Source organism: Zootermopsis nevadensis, unplaced genomic scaffold (genome assembly GCF_977971745.1).
Source record: "Zootermopsis nevadensis isolate Lab colony 2312 unplaced genomic scaffold, Znev_1.0 Znev_ptg000028l, whole genome shotgun sequence".
NCBI lineage: Eukaryota > Metazoa > Arthropoda > Insecta > Blattodea > Termopsidae > Zootermopsis > Zootermopsis nevadensis.
The window spans coordinates 10,623,664-10,637,712 of NW_028259160.1; the positions used below are offsets into that span (position 1 = coordinate 10,623,664).

At 39.6% G+C, this 14,049-nt stretch overlaps 1 protein-coding gene across 6 annotated transcripts in view; it reads left to right on the forward strand.

Annotated features, from left to right (window-relative positions):
* Sema2a (Semaphorin 2a) overlaps positions 1–14,049 on the forward strand; it is a 576,182-nt gene that overhangs the window by 513,068 nt on the left and 49,065 nt on the right. For all 6 annotated transcript variants that reach the window (XM_087357602.1, XM_022083582.2, XM_022083583.2 and 3 more), the window contains one exon: positions 3,660–3,722. In XM_087357602.1, the coding sequence (XP_087213728.1) occupies positions 3,660–3,722 (63 nt within the window). The remainder of the gene's footprint in view (positions 1–3,659; positions 3,723–14,049) is intronic.

The window sequence follows — 14,049 nt, forward strand, 5'->3', positions numbered from 1 at the left end:
TTAGTTTCGGTTAGGTTATTTCGGTTAAGTTAGGTTGGGTTGGGTTAGGTTAGGTTAGGTTGGCGTCTTCGGTAAAAATACGTCCTTCAAGAACTTCGTTACGCACGGCGTCGATTTTCTATCATCGTGCCCAACGTTATACGAAGGGTGGTATGCTTCATATGGCGTGACGGCGGATGGCGTCGCGACGTCAGGCGTCGGTTTTCTAGTTTCGTCAGCAGTGATATTTAAATTCATCTGCGGTTACTTTGGCGCCATGATAGAGCGTCGCAATGATCGGCGTCGCGACGCCAGGCGTCGGTTTCCTAAAATTGAAATCAAAGTTATCCAAATCTTTCGAGTCAAATTCCTGGGTCTTGTGGTGGTGTCGTGACGGTAGGCGTCGCGACGCCGGGCGTCGCTTTTCTACTGTTGTCTTCAGTGATGTCTAACTACATCGGTATCTTTTGTGATATTAGATGGTGTCGTGATGCTCGGCGTCGCAACGCCTGGCGTCGGTTAGGTTGGGTTAGGTTAGGTTCGGTAAGGTTCGGTTAGGTTAGGTTCGGTTAGGTTAGGTTAAATTAGGTTAGGTTAGGTTAGGTTACGTTGGCTTCTTCGGTAAAAATACGTCCTTCAAGAACTTAGTTACGCACGGTTGTCGATTTTCTATCATCGTACCCAACGTTATACGAAGGGTGGTATGCTTCATCTGGCGTGACGGCGGATGGCGTCGCGACGCCAGGCGTCAGTTTTCTAGTTTCGTCAGCAGTGATATTTAAATTCATCTGCGGTTTCTTTGGCGCCATGATAGGGCGTCGCAATGATCGGCGTCGCGACGCCAGGCGTCGGTTTCATAAAATTAAAATTAAAGTTATCCAAATCTTTCGAGTCAAATTCCTGGGTCTTGTGGTGGTGTCGTGACGATAGGCGTCGCGACGCCGGGCGTCGCTTTTCTACTTTTGTATTCAGTGATGTCTAACTACATCTGCGGTATCTTTTGTGTTATTAGATGGTGTCGTGATGCTCGGCGTCGCGACTCCTTTCGTCGATTAGGTTAGGTTAGGTGAGGTTAGGTTGGGTTAACTTATGTTGGTTTTCGTTAGGCAAGTTTAGGTTATGTAAGGGTACGTCAACATACCCTCTCTACTGAAGCCTATAACATAAGCCTGTAACATATGATAATGAGCTGTCATTGCTCATTTATTTACTGAATATAATTTAACTCGTACTGTCCCCATCTTCAGGACTGAAGTGGTGATTTTGGGAATTGGAGAGGTTTATATAGGGTTAGGATGCGGGAAGGCAGAAGGTGTGGCCCACTGGTACGTATTTTTGGTCACATTGTTTGGTGTAATTTTTATATATTTTGTCTTGTTTTTTAGTTAAAAAGTACGAATGAAGCCAATTTGCCCACTAACGGACTATCTGTCGTATTTGATTTAAATAGAACAATTTACCCTCTTTAGTGGCAGTTCTGTGTTTATTTTCACAGATGAATTACCAACACCTACCCGCACACACACAAACAAACAAACAAACAAACTGCAGTTGCTGTTAATTTCCAGCACATTTCCCAGTAATTCCAGAAATACGCTGCATGGATTTTATGTACAGTGAATTCGTTACGATGTTGACACAGCAGTTAAGTTTTGTTTTTCTTTTTGCCCCCCTCCTGTTTGAACCAGTATAACCGCTGTTCCGTAGTGGAATGGATATGAATAAATGCGCAAGTGTTATTGGATTATTTCCCGTCCTAAAGATAAGGCGGTCTGCCTCGATTACTTTAACAATTGCTTCTTTTTGTGGTGACATATGTGCACATGGTCGACTTATACGTATGTAATGTTTTTATTTAAATTTAATTGTGTTGTGTTTTCTAAGAGAATCTTAGGAGATGTGAATTGATATTGAAGTGTATAAGAGAAAGAAACCTTAAAGAGAAAGAGAGGTCAAGCCCACATTACGGAAACTATGTATCGCAACGTAACCGAAACTTGGAAGATATTTTGCCAGATTGCGATGAAGACTGAAAGTGAATGGTACAGCCCAAACTGGAGAGATTATCCCGCTGTCGTAACGCGCCACTGGCGGAAGGTTACAGAACGGAACTCCCAGACAGCTGTCTGTTTCATGAAACGTAATGTATTTTAAGGCCCGCGTTATTTAAACGACTAGACATATTTTGGGGCACATCTCGCTAAGCATTTTTCTGAGAGACAAATGTCTTTAATAAAGTTATAGGTATCCATAAAATACATATGTTACGATTTATAAAATATTAGTTTAAATCTCACTGGCTTCTAGAAAAGTCACTGGTAGACCATAACTTAGCATATTATGAATCATTTTATATAGCATACGTATGCACCAGACAGGAGTCAGATGCAATCAAACGCACGCTTATAATACTACCCAAACAGCACATTTGTCCGTTCTTAGTGTTATAAATAGGCGTACTAGTGGCTTGATCTCAGGGTATTCGAACCAGTAGTCTCATGAATACAAGTCTAAGTCTTTACCGCTTCATTATCGTGCCAGGTTGTTTTAATTTCGTTGATGGCATTTAGATTCCATGTGTGTTTATGCTAGAATCGCTGGCAGTGGAATCTGAATTTATGAACAGTCTGTATTCCAACTGGAAATTATGTATGTAATTAAAGTTATGTGACGGTTTCCCGTCTCCACTTTGCATTTATATTTAGTTATAAATGGTAACTAGCATTGTTAAAACGCGTGATAAATGTTTATCTTGGCATAATTATTTGGGAGACTCTGATTGCCTGTGTTGTAACACTTAAACATTTGCATTAAAATTGCGCGAAGTATTGTCATGTGTTCTGATCAAATTTCATTTTTCACGTGAACGGAGTTTTGATTCGTAATGTTATTATTAAATGTTTAATGTTTTCGTGTGTTTAATCCCAAATAATGATAACCATAAACTTTTATGTTCACTCTTTGCTCTCTGCGAGTTTGGTTTTGCGCGAAACAGCATTGTCACATGAAACTGAGTCATGCTTGTCTTCAATGCCCTTACTCGTTTTTCGTCTCTCGAATAACTTGTCCCGTTCGAGGTAGTTTGTTACAGTGGATCTAGACTGAAACGTGAGAAAATTCTTTTTGTTTATTATCGCTTCAGTGTCTATTTTACATGAAGCAGAAATCGAAATCTGTCAACATTTCAAAAAGTGACTCATGTTTTATAAGCGTGCCCATAACAAAACATATATCCTAGGAGTTGAGAAGAACCATTGAAATTCAGCGGTGGATAATTTTTTTTTTAAAATCTCTTCCTTCCTTTCCGATCCCATTTGACGTAAAACAACAATCAGTCGTACTACGTACTATGTTATTTCCACGATTTCTTCACCCATGGGTCTATTATAGTAAGTTTGAAGCTGTACTGGTCCAATTCTGACGCGTTATGTTTCGTTTTAATATTATCCACTCATATTTTCCGATTGATATCTTGTATGCTTTGCTCACTTGCTGAAGATTTTTGTGTGCCCCAACCATCTCATCTTCCATTTTTCAAGTCATTTTATGACAATTGTGTCTGGGTAAAGATGTAAGCTTTTCTGATATTGTTTTTCTGTGAAAATCTGTATTAATTATGCTGTTTAAAACTATAAAATTCTAGTTGTGTGATATGTACTCTTTTCTCGTGTTTTTTTCAGCGGGATTCATTGAGCTTAGAACCGAGCAATGTCGCCAGCTGCGTTTCCAAAGGGAAATCGGAGGTGAGTACTCATAATAAAATCTTGTTCCGTTTTTGCGGATTTAGCCATGTGTTCTTCATTCCACAATGTTCAAGAGCTCTAATAAGTCATGCCAGAATTATGGACGACGCTGTCAGCAGCATCACAGGCCTCTATCAATGTGTTGAGTGATACTAACACAGTAAACTACGTATAATGTGGTAAATTTTCATTATGGAATGATTGGTAATTCTGCTGTGAACTGTACCGTTGCGTTTGATATGGATGATAGTGAGGGTAGCTCTTTAGTGTTTAGTCTTGGTTTCGATGTTATAATTCTCTTCAGTTGGGACACGTGGTGTCATAGGTCCCTTTACTCATAAATACTAAACCCCTGCGTAGATTATAACACACAGCTGACTGTGTCCTTCGCATGTGTGGCAGCCATTTATTTGAAATGTCGTTTGCTAACCGTCTTCTGCAACCTTGTTTTTGCTCGTCTTTTTTTTTAGTCTGTAGTTTTCAAGATCAGAGAACAGTTTGCTGAAGGACAGGATTGTGTAGACACCTACAATGTGTGTTATGTGATAACATGGCTGTTTTATCCTTCGTGACATTTCTACAGTTGTGGCTGACTGTTCGTATTTCAGCAGACAATTGGCTATTATCGTTATAGAGAAGTGCCCATAGGTGTCTCTCACTTCAGTAATTAAATTTAACTCGATAATGTGTGATCGTGGCTTTGTGACATATGTGTTCAGTATATTCGTTGGTTTATCTACGTCTCGAACTGATGAATATTCTTCTTATTAGAGAATTTGTTCCAGAAAATAACAAAGAGACTGTTACGAAATGACGTACTGACTAACGAAGTAATTTACTCCACACATAGAATGTCTTGTTTAAATGTGGCTAATAGTCGATAAAGAAATGTCATTGCTTTTCTTTAGGGCGAAGGTTGATTGCGTGTTGAGATATTCCCACCTTTATATAATTTGCTTTTCTAAGGCCCGTTTTAATATTATATTTTATTCTTTACACGTTTTCTGTATGGCCACTGTTCTCACAAAAACTTTCTTTCAAGTGTGTAGTAATTTGTATCAGTTCATAAGAAGCTACTTTTTGTGGTAAGAGGTTGTTATCGCCCACACCCATCATCTGTACAATGTACATTTTGCAATATAATAAATGCCTTTCAATAGCTTTTAGTGTCATATCGCAGAAAAATTGGAACATGCTTGTGTAAACGAACTGTTTTTAGTTTATTATTTTTTCTCCGACAGAACATTGAATCAAACACTCTTAAAATAAGATCCTCAGTGCTTTCGTGATGTCCGTCTTTAATAATAATTGACAGACGTGTTAGATTTGTGTTCTGTCAAGTTTGATATATATCGTAGCGAATTCAGTGTCGACGGTCGCTTCCTTCCCAGTTTATTGTTCTACCAACATTTATTAGAAGGTGGTTTCAGAGCAGTGTTTGGACGTGCTCGTAGAGCATGACACAGCCAGTAGATGGCAGCTCACTTCTGGCGACGTGACGCGGGCGTCGTGATGCCGACAGGTCGTCGCCCCTAATCGCGTGTCGTCACCGCTCGAGTTATAAATAATGACAACTAAACCCTGACTCTGTGCCCCAGATATACATGACGGAATCCGAGCAGCACTTGTTTGTCCTCAATGGTGATCGGGTTTCTAGGCGTTTTCGATGTTTTTTCCGGTACTGAATTACTTTAAATAGGTGTTTGTGATCCTTCTCCTTAATGAAAATACATCCTGGGATTTGGCACTAGGGGAAAGGAACGCGAACTGTTAAGTCCCTTACCTATTTTTTCTTTATCATGTTTGAAAAAGATTGTAATGAGATGTGAAGATGAGTTTATAGAGATATATTGTCTCTGCATACTGCTGTAAATCGAATAATTGAAATTAATATGCGTGTATTTGTGTACCGATTTATTACTAGATCATTTTAAGACGTTTATGAACTTAACAGGTTTATATAGCGTCGAATGGTAATTTATTATTGTTGTGTGATATGCGAATTGGGAACGATGTGGAAGGAGTCGGCCAAAAGTAAACTAACTGTACGTCTCATTTTAGGCTCTTTTACAACTACGATTTGCAGAAGTGCGTCTGTCAGCTTTGTCGTATGTTTGTTCGCATGCAGCAACTCTGTAGGCTGAACGAATTTTCATTAAATTTGACGAGAGTGGGTCTTGTTAAATTTGTCGACATTTTCCAGTTTTAGTCCAGACAGGACAGCAATCAGGAGCACTTAAACCTGCACATAGTCCTGCGGACGCTGTTAACTTTTGAGGAGGATCTCGCGGGGAACCCCCAGTTTGCCTGCGTTACTTTTGTCGCTATGGGTATTCGATCCCCGCGTGGGGAATTCCCAGTCAGGTTTGGAACTACGTGGCGGAGTTCACTCTGATGACGTCATCGCCCTCCCAGACGGCATTGCCACAAAGCTCATACACTCAGACAACTAAGATGTTACCTAAGCCGTTCACTGAAGTCGAATTCTGGCGATCCCGATAAAATTGGTACGCTGTGTATACGCTTACTAACTTGTTCAATTTATATGTCTATAAATAACCTAATTTCGTCACTTGAAGGACGAATTACAGCAACCCTTCTACATCACACGTGCAGTAATCCCCACCGTTTCCCTGGGACACATCCCTTCTTGCCATTTTCTCATCCAACATAGTCTGCCCTCTCACCCTTTCCCCAGACTCTCTGTAACCGTGAGGCAATAGTTCAATTACACCTGGCTGTCCACCCGCTAACGCATACTACACCCCTCTCAGAGACTGCTGTCACACGTGACCAACCAACCCCATAAATTCATACCGAGATTGGAAGAAGGGTTGTGCAGGAAACAACGTAAGTTCCACCCCCCTTCCAACATACTGAAACAGTCTCGCCAACATGATTCTTACTTAGTCCGGTGATAGATTACAAGTCCATTTGTATTCTCTCGGTGCCTGTCTTGTGCCAGCATTTCAGTCTGCGGGTGATTTTCGTGTTCCATGGTGCAGAGGTGTTTTCATTTATGTATCAAGTCACTGGAGTTTTGAGGGACAGAGATTCTGATTAAAGAGCAAGACTTCAGAGTAGAAGGTTTTGAGTTCAAGACTGACTGGATCCACTGCGAAAATTCCTCTTCTTTTATCCCCGATTGATGTTAAATGAACAACACCACTCACTACAGCTCTTAAACCACATTAAGCCTCCGACCATGATATTAATTTTAAACATTGTAACGTCATCATTGGCAGTTTGAAAATGCAGCCAAGAAGCTCATGATCACATCAAGAACTTTCTGTGGTTCGCCTGGCTTTAAGAATAAACTACAGTTCAGTTTTTTAGACGTGGCCGCTGATCAGTGCGTGAAGGGAATAATAGTGGGAGTAGGTCCCAACTTGTCATAATTGTAATCGTTTTGTACTCTAAGTTTGTTTCAGCTCAAAATCTGTGCAGACTTGTACTCCGTACACTTTGTGAAAGTGGGCACCTTATGAAGATCTCTGTATTCTGGGTTGTTGCGCTGTGAAAACCTGAAATCATAAATGGGAATATTATGTTAATGTAATTAGAAGTTCATAGAATGCATTGCAGCCAGTAGCTCGACTTCAACAAAAATATGACAGGTTGTTTCTGCAGTCATCGATTCAATTTCTGACTTGTTTTCGGAGCATTGGCTTGCCATAGCTAGCAGATGCATCCTCATAAACTTTAACACAATCCTTCCATGCATCCCGACTCCTATAACCTCCCGGCATTTGCTAATTGCTTGTTAGGTGAAGCTGAGTCTTGGTTGAAACTGACGTTGGCTGCGGTGACGTCGGGAGACGGCGCATCCAGACGCTCGGCGTCGAGAAAAGACTGTGAGTAGACAGGCTGTAAAGTGGTGTCACCCAAGTTAGATGTGACACGTCTGGGTGGGAGTGGGCTACTACATTTTTATTGTGAAGTTTGTAAAGGAATGGCGCATGTTATTTGGATGTTTATAGGTTTACTTTGTTTGTACGAGGTGCATAAGATGAACGCATAACGTGGGTTATACTGTGCCCATCCACACATACTACACTTCAGCCCTGAAGATGGAGGCATTATATGCCTCCGAAACGTAATTACGCACAGGTCTACACGGTGTCACAGCACAGAAGACCAACATCGACAACCGAAAATAATTTACATAACATGCGTTTTACATATCAACTAAGCGGATATAAAGTATTGTAACCCACACTTAAGGAACACGCTATGAGTAGACGAGGCAAAAATGCTTGTGCATTAAATATGGCCTCTAAGTTTTTGTAGATGCCCAAATTTAATAACCTCCTTTCTGTTGTTTAGCTAACGGACAGTAATGTGATATTGCGTGTGATATATGTTTCTGTACAGTTTCCGCATGAGCTGGTTTAATTAGCTGACTTCCACCCTCAAGGCATTTGCACGATTTGAATTGTGTTCGTTTTGAAAGAAGGAGAGATGCTGTACCGTGAGATAAATTTAGTTACAGTACTGAAACTCTGTCACAACCAGTATTTAACATCTGATGTATTATGCAGGGTTTCCACATCACAAAAAGAGGGCGTTAGAATTAAAGCGGCCTATATGCCTAAGGAGTACTGTGTAAGGGGCTTTTAGGTTGAGATTTTATCACCCTGATGTGGAGGCAGCAAGCACCTCTGAAACGTAAATGTTAACTACCAGAGCACACGGTTCAACAACCCAGAAGACAGCCATCTTGATGAAGTTTCTTTGTATTTTGTATGTCTTAACTAGGTGAGCTGTCAAAAGTAGGCCTACTTATTTCATAAGTTTGAAGCATGTAGACCTGTAAACATCGTTAGTTCTATATTGCAAATGGCATGACACCCCACCAGAGTTTATTTGGTGTAAACAGTCCATCTCATATATAATAACTCGCCTTCCACAATTGTTCCAAATGTAATCGACGCGTCGGGAGGGACCCGGTTGGAGTCCCGGCCATAGACCTATTTTGCTTACAATCTCCTAAGTTTTCTTTTGTGTACTCGGGACAGAACCTTGAGATAGGAAACAGTATCTTCACCGTAAAATCCTCTACGTTTATCATCCTTCTGGTGTGATGCCCTCAATATGGCTTTTATGAGTTCAGTCCTTGACACTGTCTTAAAATAACCGAGTAATCAACCTGTAAGCTTACTGTAGGCCTATAGAAGGATGCTTTCCTGAAAATAATACTCACAATATGATTTGAGGTTTTCACAGCGGTGAGTATTAAGATTCTGGAAGAAAGTAAATCTACACCAAGATCACATCGTTGTCGGTGTTACTTCCTTCGTCTTGATGTCTTAATTTAATTAGGGCATTCGACAACTGAACCCTTCCTGTTTCTGAAATGCTTCAATTTTCAGAGTTGATGCATCGTGTTATGAATATACGGTACTAAAGCCATAAACTTTAACGATCAGCAGCGCACGCTGCAGTTTCACTGTAACAAATGTGTCTAGGCGGTAGTTCAAGCCTCTCTGATGCTGTGTTTGCACTTTAAAGGCGCACTGAAATAACTAAAGCAACTTCCTAAGTTTATATGGACCAAACGCTACATTCCACTGTAACCACAATAAGCAGAGAATGTTTTGTAGAGAAACTTCTGTGGTTCCCACACTTAAATTGAAGATTATCGTAATACTACATTAAACAGCTTTCATGGCCATTATATACAAACTAGAGAAAATTCTTCGCCTTTCTTTCGTATGTGTCTTGTGGCGAGGCTCATTTTACACGCGAAATTATCCTACTTTCCGCTTATGTTTAACATCACCGTTTCAGGAAGACACGACGAAATGTGGCCCGCAAACCTGGATCACTAGGGCTCGACTGAAGCTCTACGCCAGCAGCGTTTTTGCAAATGCTGTTCTTGTGGGTTTTAACGCCGTAGGCAGAAACTAACGTTTTGGAGGAACATATTGTCTCCAGCTTTAGAGCTGAAGTTAGTATTTACGTACGAGTGTATACAGCGACATAACGCAGAGAACAACGCTGTCATCTTCACCGCCGCGAGAACCTCAAATATTACATCAGAAACTTCTCTTTATGTTGGTTTTTGTTGTGATTTAACATTTTGAAACGCAAGGAAGAATAGTAATTTGTCTCAATGCAGTGTGGCATCTGTCGCTTGAATACTTTGCCCGCAGTTTATTTGTACTTGCAGTACATAGGCATGAGAGTGGGAGAAGTATGACAAATCATAACAGAAGCGCTCTTTTACACTTTCGTTTCTGTTATCCGTGAAAACTGTTTGTGGTTATTCTCGAAAACCACTTAATCAGGTGGTGTTTCTGCCAACAGCTTGGGTTGTTATGCAGGCCTGTAAATGTTGTTCCTTTTATTGCATTTACTGAAGGCTAGGACTTGTGGCCACTGCGTGTGAAATGAAGCCACTGATCCAGAGCCTTTAGAGACACCCTATAAAGCACATGTCTTCGCTCAGCGTTTAAACCCATTTGATGAGCTTTTTACCTTTGCCGCAACATAAAATGAGGGCGCGTAGAGTGTACATGCTATATTATAGCTGTAAACCTGAATCGTGTTTTCGTTCGTTAACACAAGTGGTTGCCGTTGCTGCTGGGGCAGTCTTGAAACGCCCGTATTTTCTGAATTCTCTTCAATATTGCTGCCACTTAATGTACAGCGTTACCTTTAGTGGGCATGCGCATGAAGCTGCGAGCTGATTGGTCAGTGAGAACATTTCAGTGTTTAATCATAATTTCGTTTGCAGGGTGTTAAGAAGCTTTGTTAATTTGTTCGTAACAATGCTTTCTTACGGTGAAAGGTTGTTAGCCTTACGCCCAACTCCCAAGCTGGAGGACCTCCCCTTGACCGCTGTCCACGACTGCTTATCCAATATATTCGCAGCTAAACTCCATTCGTGGAGGCCGTTGGGAGATAGGAGTTGAAGGAAACTGGATTTTGTAGACGGCTTTGGTTAATTCTGTGATGAACCTTCGGGTTCGGTAAGCCATCGAGTTAGTTAGATAGTGTGTTAAGATATAGGCTGGACTCACATGGTTGTATTCAGGAATCTTTGAGGGGCTCTTGTGAACGCTGTAGAATTTTAAAATCTTTCTGCATCCATAAAAGACGGGGAGAAGTCTTTGACTAGCTGAGCGATTAACAGTTTCTCACAGAGGACACTGGTCCATAGAGTTAGATGATGATGTTTATAATGATAATAACAACAACAGCTGTATAATACCATTACATTGATAATCCTTCTCGTAAATAACGCAGTGACTCGCGTTAGTAAGCCACCAGCTTAGAACCAAGGATTCAGTAAACCATACCACTATAAGGCACAAACATACCGCCATTGTGGAATTTCATTTCGGCTTATTCATTGTCTGTGGTAACAAAATATAAAATTCATGAAGTAACTTCGCTTTGGGCCCATTTGATAAAGAAAATCTTTTAGCTCAGTTCTGCTGATAAAGATTAGACTTTCTAACGGGCTCTACCTTTAAGAATTCTGTAGCACTTAATTGATAAAGTCTAAATAACACTCGATAATACTGGAAGTAGTTCTACACCATTAACTTTGAGTGTTAGAATGATAAGTAATTTACCGTTGTCATTAGTAGGCTTAACACCAACTCATATTTTTAGAGAGATGCTTACAACATCATTAAGTAAACCACAAATGATAAAACAAATCAACCATAGGAAATGACACATAAGCACGTATGCCCCGCTATCCCCTACAACAGGTAACCAGCTAGCTTCATTCACATCCAGCTGTTATAACCTCACAGAGAAACACATTTTCACTTTCACATCAGCGTGTAATTACAATTTACTTTGACATTACGTCACAAAATCGCTGTGCTTCTGCAAAGACTAAATCAGACGAACGTATACTCCCTTATTTTTATGAAGTATAGACGAGATTTGCATTTTCAAGTATTTTATGACCTCCCCTTAGAATATGCATTACCTGTCTGCTATCCTTAATGCATTTTATGTCTTTGAAAATGAGAAAATATCTTCAAAATGTTTCATGCAACAAAATATATTACTAATGATGGAAGTTGTACATTTTGTTCGCAGGAAACTGTCAAGTAATATGATGCAGAGGAGGTGAATAGCATATTAGGGCGAGATCTGCCAAAACAGAGATAATATAGGTGCTGACATTAGCAGAGGCAAACAACGTGTCAATGCGATATACCGCGTAGATATACCAGCTCCTGTCGGCCGTTTCATATATGAAGTCCTGCGTTTACCGACTCAATTCCATTACAAACCCTAACAGGAAGAGAATAGGAACGGGCAGGAGGAATGGAGAAAAGATGATACAATATGATAAGAGGTGAGGGGAAGGCAAATAAGACAAGGGGTGTGAGGAAGTGCGGTGTTGCAAGGAAGTTTCGAGGGTTTGAAAGAGAGGGTGGAAAAGAATGGTAAAAGGAAATTGCTTTCTGGGTACACGAAAAGAAATGTGTTGTGCAGGAGAGAATTTTGGTGAAAACATGATGTCTGACTCTGGCTGTCGTTGTTTTTAACATGGCGAGGAGGCGTAGAAATATATTCGACAGGGCGTCAAGATAACATTTGTTAAAAAGAAGTGTCGAAATTCAAGCTCATGTTCCTACGCGAGATGTGTTTTGTACGTGGTAAATAAAAACTGTAATGTATTCAGCACTGAGTTTTATTTTATACTGAATTACCACTGCATATAATGTTACCATGAGATGGTATAATTAGAACTCAAAATAAAAGCTTCTACTTTTAACAGAATTTTAATATGAGATTAAAAGGAACATCACTTCTTTGCCTACAAATAGTAACCATGTATTATCGACTACTTGTGTGTTTGTGTGTCAATGTGAGTGTTCCCTTTTTATATGCCCTAATTTTGTGACCGACTCATGTACTATATGTATTGCGCAGTGTGTAAGATCATGCAGCTAGCGCCTTCTGTGCCATCAGTAACACCAAAAATGGATGCTTTCATATTTGTGGATTGAGAGCGATACGTATTCAAGAACATAGATTAAACTGTCTTGATTGTATGTCATGAATGTCTCCTAACGTGTATTATATGCATGCATTGTGAAATGTCCCTCTTTTTCTTACCATCAAAGGATGTGTTTGTTTCTGTGAAGTCGTGATATTTTGTCTCACATTGAAACTGGAGTTGAGTTGAAATGAATAGCCAAATATTGTAGGTCTGTAAGCTTAAAATTCAAAATATGTCGTCTATTGTATCATTACGTAGGGACATATAACTGGCATATGAAGGGTTTAATGTTGACCAGTGTAGTGCAGACTTTTAATTTGTCGTGTAGTGTCTGGGGCTAATTCAGTAAGCTTGTTATTTAAAACGTATTACGTCTGAAGGTAAATACAGAATCGACCAGTTTTCTCTTCAGGGTTTATTTACGGTACATTTAATTTTGAATCACTCATTGTTGAAGCTCTTTTCATGTTTTCCTTCAGAGCGAAACAAACATATAATTGATTTCTAGGAAGTCGACAGAGAATAGCAGTGAACAAACTTTAAATCTAAAATTTGCTTAACGGCCATTTCATGGAAATGAACATAAAGTTTGCGTTGTCAGAATATGATAGGAGTTGATTGTAGATGGCAGTTCTCTCTCTCTCTCTCTCTCTCTCTCTCTCTGTGTAGTATCAATCATCTTTTGTGGCATTATCTGTCATTAGCCATTGTTGAAAATTACACTATTCTTTCCTGTACTGAAATATATTAATCTCGGCTTCTTGAATTCAGTTAAATGTAACACAATTGCTAGTACTTTAATGTACCACCAATTATTTTAAGAAAACTTGTCTGCCTGCACTACTGATAAGAAAAAAAATTATGTATTCCTAATTTGCTTTTAATGCTTTCATTGATACATAGATACTGACAGGTATTATTAAGAAACAATTACAAATCTTAATGATCTATTTATATTCACAAATTTCATTGTCATTTCCGTCCCACCACCAGATATTTATAAGACTAATCCCAGAAATTATAATTATTTATTTTAACTTGTAGTGTACTTTTGGCCTTAAAGATATAAGAACAACTAAATGACACTACTGTGATTCTGAATAGTGTTGTGGTAGTGAACTTTATCAGCGAATGGGAAGTTTTCCTACCGATAGCGGAATGTGTAAGAAAACAAGATACTCGCAAGTTTTTTTCAGTTACAACTGCTGCAAATTCTGCACCCAAAATTTCTCCACATTTAGACAACATTCATAATGCATTAGTCATTGAAACGAATGGGAAGTGTGTTAAACGTTTCTTCAAGGAGATCCATATTGATAAATGACTGCTTTTCCCCAAAAAGAAAAGAAA